Here is a 12,791-nt window from a genome sequence, read left to right as displayed (position 1 = left end):
GGGAATCTGACCCTCCCTCCTGCAGGAAGCCTGGGGGTGTCTAACGTGTGAGACCCAGGATCCATGGAGACGGTCCTGACCTCAGCTCTCAGGATTTTTCAAACTCCGTTCACATCCGTTCACATCCCCTTGTAGGCGCTGCAGCATCTTGGTTCCTAGAGGTTCTCGGGGGCAGTCATGTTTTGGGCGAACTTAGGCGGGGATCCTGCATTTTTGCGGGGTGAAGCAGGCAGCCCCACCCCGTTCGATGGTCAGCGTTTGCTGACCATGTTCGGAGTGGGACCAGGGGGCAGGGAGGGTCTCCAGCTTGGGTGGCAGAGGATTCAGGAGAGGGGAGGCACTGGTTAGGAGTAGGTGATGAGTGTGAGGTGCCTGTGGGACCCTAAGGAGGGGAAGCCCTCTGAGAAAGCAAGCTCATGCCGCCGCTCCCCTCCCCCCACCACTGTTCTCCCCACTCCTTGACCCCCAACCCCGTCCCTCAGGGTCCTGACTTGCTGACAAGGCTGGCACGTTCTTGCTTTGCTTGCTTTGGGTTGCTACCCGAGTTTCTGATCTGATCTCACATGTCTTTGCTGCCACCCAGGATTCACGCCAAGGGCCCCTCTCCAGGACACAGAAGCCCTGGGTTTTCTGCTTCCAAACGAACCTGAGTTCCCAGGCTTAGCCCCCTCATTTTTTAATCCATAAAGCGGCTTCTGCAAATAATAGCACACACCACCAGGTTTGATTAATTAACTGCACGAAAATGATAGGGAAACCAGTGAAGGAGATAATTATGCAAAACAGAAAGTGTCAGATTTACTACGCTCGTTCTTTCTTCCCCTCTGCACGCTGAGGACCAAGCGGGGGGGGGGGGGTGCTCCGGTTTCCCTGGCGCTGCTTGGTGAATGAGCTCCCCCCACCAACAAATCCGGCTCACAAAAGGTCAGAAGGGAGGCAGGAGGTAGGACAGAGGTGGGGGTTTGTGGGGTGAAGGTGTGTGCGATGAGAGCAGGACACACCTGAAGGGAGGAGCCTCCGCCCATTCCCAGGTGTGCTTGCTAACGCAGCCCCCTCCCAGCCGGCCCTAATCCTCGAGGGGAGACGTGGCAATAAAGCCCCTCACGTCCATTTCTGCTCTGTCACATTCTACTTCTCCCTGTCTTACGCCATCCTTTCTCTCCCTGGGACGGGAGAGCTGGGGTTGAGGTGGAAGTAGACAGAGCAGACATTTTGGCCGAATTCCCAGATCTGCTTCGGCTGGCCCTCGGAGATAGAGAAGGTCTGGGGGTGCATGAGCCCCCCCCCACCTCCCAGCTGCGGGGACCATGGGGGCACTGGGGCCTCACTGATTCCCTGTATCTCCATCTTTCTACGGGGAGGGCTGGCCCAGAGCAGGACTGGGATGCGCCTGGCCCCCCTTGGCTAGTGGCATTCCTGGGCACATCCCACCATCCCCCATCCCTGGCTCAGCCTGCAGTGTCCGTTCGCCCCCACCGTGTGATCTGGAGGTCTTGGGGTGGGCTCTTCTCCCTTCTCCCCAGAGGCGCAGCCCGAGCGGGGTGCCCGGGTGTGCCGACCCACCTCCTGCCCGCCTCGGCGTCGCGGTAGTCCTCGATGGCCAGCCGGAGCTTGCGTCGGTGCAGGGAGCTGCACACGCCCAGACCCAGCTCCAGGTCCTCGTCACTCAGGCTCAGCAGCACCTGCTCCACAGGAAGGTGAGGACTGAGCGCCCAGAAGGGGGAGTGGGGTGGGCACCCGAGGCTGCCAGGACCTGCTGCTGGCTGTGGCTGAGCCCCGCAGTGGTCTGCTAGCCCGAGGCTGGACCCCAGCGCCTGCCCGTCTCCCTGCCCATCCTTCTCTGCAGTCTGGGCAGAGCACTTAGGGCAGCTCTGCTCCAGGAGGTGAGCGGAATCACATCCTGGCCAGTAGAGCCCTCTAGCCCAGTCCTGCCCCCCTTCTGTCAGGTATGGGCAGATTAGGCCCAATTTAAAGATGCAAAAGCTGAGGTTCAGAGGGCTATGTGCCTTGTCGGGGAGAAACGATGATTTACTGTGGACACTGGAGCCTGAACCCAGTACAGCTGGCTCCTAGAATACATCTCCTCCTCACCACGGGATTGAGGGGGGCGGGGCGGGGCTGAGGTGGAGCAGGCCAGCTCTGGGTTAGTAAAGTTCACAGGAGGGAGAGGGGGCATTCCCGCTGGGATCCTGGAGGTGCCCTACCTTCCCGCTCTTCACGTTCTCTGCACAGGCCTTGACGTACATGGGCATGGCCATGACCACCTCCAGCCAGGCCTGGACGGTGCCAGCCTTCCAGTGGGACATGGGGGTGGTCCTGACCAGCTCCACCTGCTGCAGCCGGTCCATCTGCTCCTCGCCCTCCGACAGGCTGAGGCTCTGCCGCGTGGGGCTGCACTGGCTGTCGGAATCTGCAACACACAATTACAGACTTGGTGGGGAGATGGGGAGGGGGCTGAGGAGGGAGCTGGGGAGGGTTCCTGGGGCGGGGCGGGGGGGAGCCAGGGACTGGGCAGGCTGCACTCCCAGGGTAGGAGAAGGGCGGGGATGTCTCCCCCTCCTGCATTTCTTCTTTCCAAAATCAAAATGGCTTTTGTTTTGTTTTGCTGCCCCTCCCCCATTACAAGAGTAATCTGTTCCCCCACCCCCACCCCGACAAAAGAGCAGACTTTTTAAAACTTAATCCAGAAAAGAATGAAAATAAAACAAAGTGAAAATCGCCCCAAATCCCACGCCACCCAGAGACAGCAGCTGTTAGTTTTAGTTAAATATTCCTTGGGATACACAAATGCCCACGCTTCCAAACACACACAGACCCACGCTTCCAAGCACACCCAGACCCACGTGCAGACACAACGCTCTCCGTTTCATAATACACCGTTCTCATTTACACCGTGGAGGACATCCTTCCATCTCCGTAGAGATCTGTGCTATCTTTTGACGGCACAGGATTCATCAGAGGATGCTTTCTCATTTATCTCGCCTGCCTCCTGTTGATGGGCATGGGCTGTTCCCCATTTTTCGCTATTGTAATCAATATAGTGGCAGTCATCTCTGGGCGGCTGGGTGATTTATTTTCTTAGGATACACGGAGCCTCAGCTCCCTTCTTTAACACACCGAAACCTGTTTCCGGAGCAGCCTCTCATAGACGAAAATGTCTATCCCCCAGCATTTCCCATCCCTACTCTTCAATCCATGGTCGGACACACCTGATGAACGGACCAGGTTCAGGGCGAACTTGACTGAGATGGAAAGTCCCTTTCTCTAAAGCAGGGTTAAATCAACACCCACACAAACTCAATACCACGAGAAATGACAAGTATTTAAAAAAGAAGCCTGGTTTGAAAGGACCCTGCCAATACTGTACGTTGTAAATTATAACGATGTAAAAAACGCTTATCCATCAAATTGGGCACGTGGTTACAATAATGTGTGTGAAGTCACACAGATATTTACAGTTACTGAGCTTGGATGCCAGGAAGAATGAGCTTAATTTCCTCTTGCTATACTTTTGTGTATCATCAAAGTTCCTCAATAAACATGCATACATTTATAACAGAAATTGGAAAAATTAAGTAAGAAGCGGTACAAGTAGTTATTGATGGGAGTTCGTCTGAATGAACGATTTCCCATTCATATATTGGAATATATGTGATTAATAAGAAATGGGTCATTGGAGAATACTTTTAACATGGGAAAATGTTCATAATCTACTGCCAAGCGAAAAAGGACAGTACAAGACAGCAGGTACAATGTAATCCCAACTGTTTTTTAAAATGATACATGATTCTATGATGTAGAACTCTAATTGTGTGTATATATGTATATTTATACATTTATACATATACTAGTTGGATAAATGTTAAAAGTCTGTGTCTGGAAAGGGGTGATGGGTTAAGTGTGTGTGAGAGTGTGTATGTGATTGTTTTGTGCGTGAGTGTGCACATGTGAGTGTGCAAGGGTATTTGTGAATGTGTGCACACTTTCCTGTGTCCCACGTTTCCTGCATTGAGGTACGTTATTTTTGAAACGGACACATAGAAATCTTTTCCTAGTGACAGAGCTCCTCTCCCCAGTTCCTTCACGCCTCCCCTGCCCCTGCCATATAAACTCTTTGGAAACAGCTGTATCCGCTTGGGGACCATACACGCATCCAGCTCTGCCAAAACCTTTCTCCCCAACGCCAGGGGCCTCTAGCTGCTCAGACAAGAGCCCTTGGAAGCCCACGGCTGCTGGCCAGGAGGATGCCACCCCTGGTCCAGCAGGGCACTGGGCAGAGCGACCTAACTCAGGGTGGGCAGCCACAATACCTCATGCCTCCATTTCGAACACCCTAAGCTTGGCATGATGCCTCCCTGCCACCTGCCTCCTTCCCAGGGCTGCTCTGGGGACTCCGTGACTGGGGATGCTGGGTAGGTGCAAGGCCTCTTCCCTGCCCCCAGAGAAATGGCAGATGGTACAGAGCACCGGAGCAGATCACTGGTCTGAGCGCGTGTTGCCGTGACGCCTGGGAATGTGGAACCAGCAGCTTCCTCTGCAGCCCTCCCCGGGGCTCCCCGAGTTTCTGCCTAGTGAGACAGCTGCCTCTCCCCGGCCTCAGTGTCCCTCCTGCGGTCCCTGGCTCCCCAGGACAGGTTTGGCTTGCAGGGAAGCCTTTCTGATTGGGTCCTACAGGTGAGAACCTCTGGCACACAACGCGGGTGTGTCCTCCCTGGCTTGGAAAGAGCTGAGAGTCTCTGTGCTGTTCCTGCAGCTGAGTCCTGTCTCTGTCACCTGCTTCTGGGAAGATGAGAGACGAATATCACCACATCTGGTTACCTGAAATTCCAAGACACAGCCCGTGTTGTCCATTTGGACTGGGCCTATGGAAACAGGCGTTGGAGTTGAACAGACCTTGGCTCTGGGCCAATTTCTTGACCCCTTAAAGTCGCAGTTTTCCCATCTATAAAATGGGTATAATAATAATACTATCTACCTCCCAGGTTCATGACTAGTATAAATTCTGAATGTGAAGATATAGTAGGCACTCAGTACTTGCCTCAGTTCCACTGCCTTCCTGGGATGAAACGTGGCTTGAGTTCAGCTCAGGTGCTTAGGGGTCCCCCACCTGGGCAGAAGTGCATCGTCCCAGCAGGACTCCTACCTGGTGCAGGTGGGAGAGGCGGGGCTCCCTGGGAGGTGAGGGGTGGGCTTGTCTATCCCATCCCGGGGAGGGGGGGCGGGGCGGCGCTTGGCTAGGCCTCCCCAAGTAAAGACTATAAAGGTGGCAAGGGAAGGAGGAAGTAGACAGGCAGCAAAAGTCAGAGAGAGAGAGAGAGAGAGAGTTGGAGAGAGAGACTCAAAGAGCAGGGCTTCGGGAGGGAAATAGTGCCACCGAAACAACAAAGACACAAAGAGAAACAGGAAGAAGGAAAGAATGAGTGGAGGGTGGGGAGGGAATGAGAGATAAGGGGCCAAAGAGAAAAAGCAAACTTCCTGAGCGTGTGAATATGTGTGGGTCACTCTGTAGCTCACAGGCCTCAGGCCGGTGAGGAGAGCTGGCTTTCCATTCACATTCCTTGGGGCACCCAGGCTCGAGCACCGCCAGAGGACGAGGTGGGGTCTTAGGAGCAAACCACACATTTTGGTTTCTGAAGAAAGACAGCCATTCACCACCCCACCTCCTTCAGCCCCCTCTTCCCCCCCTTGCCACCCAGGACTGAGCTCTGAGTCGACACTGCAGAAGGCCTGAAGAGGGGGGCGTCTTTGGGGGGCATAAACCATTAATTAAAGGCAATTTCTAAAATGCAGGCATTATGGTACCAGATTTTATGTCTGGGATTCCATCAATCCTCGCTTTTATTTCCCCTCTGTCTCAGCCCTACGAGTAAGAATAACTCACATTTATAGTCAGGCAGTGAGTTAGAGAGGCTGGCTGAGCCCCTTGGCAGAGTCTGAGGAGGTGTCGCCAAGAGGCCCATCAGTCTGGATCCTTCTGAACACCGGGAGGACCGAGATTGACTCTGGAAGAAGAGGATCTACCTTCTCCCCACCAGATGGATTGTCTGGTCCCAGGAGCCTAAAATATATACTCTCTGGTCTGTTGGCAGAAAATGCTTTACAGAAACCGTGAGGTTCTGAGGTTGGCATAGGAACATGAGAGACCTGGGTTTCGATGCCAGCTCTTCTGCTTCTCTTGGGGAAGTGTTTTGAATGTTCTCAGCCTTACTTTTACCATCTATGAAATGGGATGATAATAATGTCTAATCTCACAGGCCTAAGTGAGGACTGAATGAGGCGATGTATGATTCTCTAAGTGCTCAGCATCCAGAGGGTGCTCAGGGCCTGAGTGGGGGCCTCTGTCCTCTGCAGTCTCCTATCACTTGCAGTCTGGACCGGCTCTGTCCAGGAGGGTAGCTACAAGCCACACGTGGCTATCGACCACCTGTTATGTGGCTCGTCCACACCGAGAAGCCTCTACAGTATAAAATAGAAACTGAATTTCGAAGACTTTGTCCAAAAAAAGAAAAAGTAATCTCAATAATTTTTATATTGATCACATCTTGAAACAATATTTGGGGTATATTGGGTTAAATCAAATACATTATTAAAATTCATTTCACCGGTTTTTACTTTTTAACGTGTCTATAAAAAAATCTAAAATTACATATGTGGCTCATATGATCTCTTTCCTGCACAGAGCTCCATTAGATGGAAGGTTTTGTTCGTTTTCTCATTGCCTTTCCCCACTTCTGTTGGTTTGGAAGTGAAGCACCCGGTTTCTCTGCTTTTGGTGCAGTGGTTCTCAAAGTGGGGCCCCTGGGCCGGTATGAGCAGCAACACCTGGGAACTGGTTAGGGATGCAGATTCTAGGAGCCCACCGCAGCGTTCCTGCAGCAGAAGCTCTGAGGGGTGGGTCCAGTAATCTCCCAGGTGATTCTGATGGGTGCTGAATTCTAGAACCATTCTTTAACTTACCATATGTATTTAACTTCACAAAACCTAGGGTTGAGCGATATCTTAATGCTCTGTCCTAAATAGGGAGCTATTGAAACATCCCAATCACTCTCTCTGACTTACAACCTACCGTGTCGATTATTTTAATTCTGTCCTTTAAAAACCCCACAATTTTAGACATTGTCAACATGATTATTTTACCTTGATGATATTTGCTTAAAGTAATTTCCCCACACGTCAAGCACGTAGTTCATCACTTCTTCTTGCGCCTCAGACCTAACTTCTAGGATAATTTTTCTTATTCCCGAAGAACATGATTTAAAAGTTCCTCTGATTAAGGTTATTTTTTTTGGTGGTAAGCTCCTACAGCTTTTATCTGAAAAAAGCCTGTTTCCCCCTTGTCCTTCAAAGAGCTTTGCTGGGTACACAGTTTTAGGCTGATGGGCATTTCCTCCTGGCACCTCGAGGACATCGTTCCACTATCTTCTGTCTTCGTTTTTGCTAAAGAGAAGGCAGCTGCTGGCCCAACTGTTCTTTGGTTAGCTCCTTTTAAGATTTCCTGTTTGGGCGCCTGGGTGGCTCAGTCGTGAAGTGTCTGCCTTCAGCTCAGGTCATGATCCCAGGGTCCTGGGATCGAGTCCCACATCGGGCTCCCTGCTCGGCGGGAGGCCTGCTTCTCCCTCTCCCACTCTCCCTGCGTGTGTTCCCTCTCTCGCTGTCTCTCTCTCTCTCTTAAAAAATAAATTAAAAAAATCTTAAAAAAAAAAGATTTCCTGTTTGTCTTTGGTGTTCTCCAGTTTCATTATGATGTGGCTACAGGTGGACTTCTTCTTATTCTGACTGATATACATTGTGCTTCCTATAACGATGGGTTTATTTCTGGAATATTCTCAAACATTACCTCTTAAAATATGACCTCTTCTTCATTCTTTTTTATTTTTTAAAGATTTTATTTATTTATTTGTCAGAGAGAGACAGTGAACACAAGCAGGGGGAGTGGCAGGCAGAGGGAGAAGCAGACTCTGCACTGAGCTGAGAGCCTGAAGTGGGACTCGACCCCAGGACCCTGGGATCATGACCTGAGCCAAAGGCAGGTACTTAACCGACTGAGCCACCCAGGCACCCTGCTTTATTGACTTTTAATGAATTCAGATACAGGTTTACACTGCCACACACGGCTAGTGGCTGTTGTGGTAGACCAGAAAGCTCTGATTTCCCCTCATGCTTTCCATCAACTTATTTCTCTGCATTGCATTCTGGGTAATTTCCTTAGACCTGTTTTCCATTTTTAAAATTCTCTCTTCAGTAGTTTACTCTGCTGTTTAACCCATCTTTGGATTTGATTTGATTTACTAATTTTTTTAAGTAGGCTCCATGCCCAGTGTGGAGCTCAAGGAGGGGCTTGGGCTCTTGACCCTGAGATCAAGGTCTGAGCTGAGATCAAGAGTCAGACACTTAACTGACCAAGCCACCCAGGCACCCCTGGGTTTTATTTTTTTAATGTTACTAACTACATACTTCTAAAAGTTCTATTTTGTTCTTTTCCAAGTTCACCTGGTCTTTTCAGATAGTCTCTTGTTCTTTGCTCATGTTTATGACTTCATCTTAAATTTTTTTAAGCATTACATACATATTCGCTTATATTTGGTATATTGGTAAGTATGTAACTGAAAAGGCCTTGGAGGGTCTAAATTTGCTGTATTTCTCTGTGGACTCTCATACATGCTGAACTCAGATTTGATCTTATGGGAATCTCTAGGGTTTAAATCCAGAGAGGATTTCTGTGACCTGCCAGGGTGGGAGCGGCGAGGGAGGGGGGATGGTACCTGGTAGCAGGGACCACTTAATTCCTGTTAGAGAGACCTGGGAGAATGAGAGACCACAGGCTCTGTTCCTTCACTTTGCCACTCCCCAGCGTTTACTTCCCTCTCCACAGTCCTGACATCAGCGTCTGTCCCCAGGACAGACCCCAGGTGTCACACTTGGTTATCACTCACTGCTCCTGTTCTGGTCTTAGTTCACAGCTTTTTAGTTTTGGATGGGGGCAACTTGGGGATTCCCCTTACTTTTGGTGAGGCCAGAGATAAATTAAAAAGTGTGTTTTCTTTTAGATTTATGGTCCCTCGGAGTCTGTCTTCCTCCACTTGGCCCTGAGAGGACGTCCCTCTTGCTGTGTGCATTGGCCACCCTGTGCTCTCCACGTTCTGCTGGGGGGGGAGTCTATCCATCTGCCCTGTTACAAAGCGAGTTCCAAGGTCAGAGGCCAAGTCTATCCCTCTCTTTATCACCTGGGCCTGGTTCATGGTGATGCTTAATGCCATCATTAAAAGCCCAAGTCATGGGAAAGGGACAGTCAATACAGTTTTGTTTTTGTTGTTATTATTTTAATTTGAATCTTCCCAGGGACCTCTTCTGCTCAACATCCATCAGTGGCTTCCTGGATAAAGCCCAAGCTCCTCACACGACAAGGCTCTGTGTGACCCGGCCCTTTGCTGGCTTCTCCTCAGTCCCATGCCCCCCTCCCCGGCCCCCTGGGCTTCTTGTACTTTCCCAGTGCTCCTGGTCCCCTCCCCCATCTTGAATCTGTTGCACCTGCTGCTCTCTGCCTGGAAGTATCCCAGCTGCTGGCTTCTCTGCTTGGCGACCTCGGATGAAGCCTTCAGGCTCTATTGAAATGTTGCCTCTTCCAGGGACCCCTTCTCCAGTCCTCCCGCATAGGCCGGTCCCTGCCCCCCTGCAGCACCTGTGTGTTCACACCTCCAACCCGCACGCATGCGCTCACAGCGTTCTCATTGTGCCAGGTCCTGTTGCCTGCAGTTCTCACGGCTGAAATCAAGGAACGGTCATGGGATTATTAAGGGAGTGTGCGTCCCACTAGAGCGTAAACCCCATAAGGACAGGAGTGGGCCCTGTTTTTGCTACCTAGGTATCTCTAATGCCTAGCAAGAGCTCCATGTCTGCCTATCTCCATGGTGTTAATTCACCCACCATGGCCCATTTCAGTGACCAACAAGACGCCACGGGATGTGGAGCGGGGCATCGGTGCGTGAGCATGTACGAGCCAGATCCTGCCCACCACTGCCTGGACAGAAGGCGCTCTATAGATTTTGGTTAAAAGCAGCCAGGCAGGAGAGGGCATAAGGAGGGAGGGAGCAGGCCTCTCCCTTCAGGCTCATCTTTTTTTCCCCACCTCCTTTTCGGCCTAGTCAAGCCGCTTGTGGCCCCCACACGTACCACATGGTCTCCCTCCCTTTTCTTGGCCGATGGCAGGGCCCCTGGACCTCAGCACTATTGACTGACATTTGGGACGGGCTCATTCTTTGTCGTGGGAGCTGTCTTGCGCAGGGTTAGGATGTTTCGGGGACCTCCCTGGCCTCCATACGCTAGACGCCAGTGAGCACACAGCTTGACTGCTCCCAGCACCCCGACCCTTCCTCCCGGGCCTCTCTCTTCTCAGATCGGCCCTGCTCAGGCGGCCAGCGCCAGTCCAAGCCCCCTGCCCTTGGGCAGTGGCAGGAAGCCCCCATCAGCACTTCTCCAGCCAAAACCTGAACTCTCATTTTTAAATTGCTGCATTATAATGTGAGGAAGTCACGTTTCCCGGCCCGGTAACAGCACTGTGTTGGATAGAGATGCTTTGCTGGGGCCCCGGTCCCAGCTCCTGTGAGGTATGTGCCAAAGACAGACCCTGGAGCACCGGGTCGGACAACCAGGGTTCAAACGGCATCAAGTCACTGATGGGGTAGCTGCTGGGGTGACGGCAGGACCCCGGTGGGCCCGCCACCCACCCACAACGCCCTGACCCCAGCGCCGAGCGGGCCCTTGGAGGCCCTGAGCCAACAAGCTGACCGCGCTCCCATCCCCCCGTGTCCCTTAAAGTCCACGACACCGCAAAGCACATGGAGAAGTCCAACCGAGTTCGGATTTTACCAGCCATCACTACTTTATGCGCTCAGAGAAAAATGTCACACGCTTCCCTTTCCCCTCATTGTTGGTGCTGCTGCCTGGCATGGGCCAGCCTAAGCTTGGGCTCATTGTGTCAACCGACCCGGACAGGACCCCTGTCCTCAGCCTCAGGGGCCATCATCCCCCTCGGAGGATTTTCCCAGGAGGCAGGGGACTGATTTCCTGGAGTTGGCAAGGCTCCACCTCTCTGCACTCATGTCCCAGGTAGATGCTTGGCAACTAGTTCCTGAGTTTATAGACTCGGGGGCAGGGAGGCGAAGACGAGGTCCAGGGAAGGCAAGCAGGCTGCTCTCCCTTGACAACTACGGGATGCTTTAAAAATAGACACAGAAACTTTCCTTTTTCCTCCTTGCTAACCTGTCCTCATGCTGAAGAGTGCCCACATTTGGGAAGTCCTTCTTAGAGTCTGATCTGCAATTGAAATCTCTTCGCTCTTTTTGTTTACGCTGGGGGAGTATTCCAGCGGGGGCCCGGCCTCTGCCTGTATTCTCACTTCTAGTCCTCTTTGCTCATACGTTTTTCTGGCTGGCTTTTCCACTGCCAGCTGGGTCTGGAAGGTGAAGCAGAGGGGATCTTGGAGTGGAAGCTGAGGGCTGGAGAATGATTCTTCTCCTGGTACCCCCGTGGAGATAGTACGAAGTTGCATCTGGATGGCTCTTGGAGGGAGCTCCAGGTTGCTGGGGGCTTTGAGCACCCGGCTGTGCCTGGAGTCCCTGACTAGATTTTCGGCCTGGCCTCTTCCTGTCACCAACCCTCCCGGCTCCCCTATGGGCCTCAGGACTTTTCCGGTTCTTTCTGGCTCGGCTCAGCCTGCTTCCGTGAGCCCTGTGGACTGTGGTCATCGTGATGGTCTCGAGACACTGTGCATTTGCTTGCTGGCCCAGGGGGACCCCCCGCGAGTCAGAGCTGCGGACCTCTGGCTCAGGGCGAGCCACCTGGAGGCAATGCCTTCTATGGGATCATCCTAAGCAGTTAATGCAGACTGACCAACCTCCCAGCTCCTTCAAAATGCCTCCCAGCTGCCTGGAAATTTCCCACACCAGCGGTGAGCTACTTTGCTTCTTGCCCCAAGGCCAATTTAGGAAGAGCAAAGATGTTTATGAGCAATATTTCTTAAATGTCCTTCCAAATGAAGACAGAGCTTTGGTGAGACTCATGGTGGGTCATTCTTCCAACTTAGATACCTACTGGAAATGTCCAGGAGAAAACTGCAGCTGGTCTTGTCTTTCTGGAAATGAGAGAACCAAGCCGCTCTGGCAGCTTTGCCTGCATCTGCCTGGAAGCGGTGTAGTGCACTGCTGGACCCCAATTCCTATCCCTGTTCCCTCGCTTACTGTGTCTCCTTGGGCTATTTCTGTCTTTTTGTCATTCCTGTCTGAGCTCAGTTTCCTCACCTGTAAGGTTGGGACAGTAATCCCCACTTCATGTGATTTTGGTGAGGACTACATCAGGATAACTTATGTGGTCTCATGTTTACATCTGGGTCCTCAGCCTGAGCCCTAGGCCTGGCACACAGGAAGTGGTCAGCCAGTGTTTGTTGAATGACTTACCGAGCGTATGTCAAGGGCCTGCACTGGCCTGCCACTCGGTAAATGTCAGCAAGTCACGCCCTACTCTCCTCTGCCAGTTTTCACCACTCCCTTCCCCACCGCAGAAGCCAGTCCTTGTCCTCGGTCCTCAGCCTGACACCCACGCCACGTCCCTGGGCTGGCAGGGTTGTAGCTGTCTCCTCGCTGGTGACCACACCTCCTCCGGGCATTTCTGGGAGAGCGTGGGTCGCCCTTTGTCAGGCCCACCAGCACCTTCACCTCCCCACCACCGTCTCCATCTCTGGGTCCCACAGAGGAGAGCCAGGAGAAATGGGAGTGTCACCTGGCTGGGCTCTCAGG

The 12,791-nt window shown here is 52.2% G+C and overlaps 1 protein-coding gene across 2 annotated transcripts in view; it reads right to left on the bottom strand.

Moving 5' to 3' along the window:
- The window catches only part of KAZN (kazrin, periplakin interacting protein), a 1,106,439-nt gene that overhangs the window by 17,085 nt on the left and 1,076,563 nt on the right, over positions 1–12,791 (bottom strand). For both annotated transcript variants that reach the window (XM_027598368.2, XM_027598372.2), the window contains 2 exons: positions 2,205–2,410; positions 1,564–1,682 (listed from right to left, as the gene is read on the bottom strand). In XM_027598368.2, the coding sequence (XP_027454169.1) occupies positions 1,564–1,682; positions 2,205–2,410 (325 nt within the window). The remainder of the gene's footprint in view (positions 1–1,563; positions 1,683–2,204; positions 2,411–12,791) is intronic.

Source organism: Zalophus californianus, chromosome 4, assembly GCF_009762305.2.
Source record: "Zalophus californianus isolate mZalCal1 chromosome 4, mZalCal1.pri.v2, whole genome shotgun sequence".
Taxonomy (NCBI): domain Eukaryota; kingdom Metazoa; phylum Chordata; class Mammalia; order Carnivora; family Otariidae; genus Zalophus; species Zalophus californianus.
This window is presented reverse-complemented; position numbering and strand designations above follow the sequence as displayed.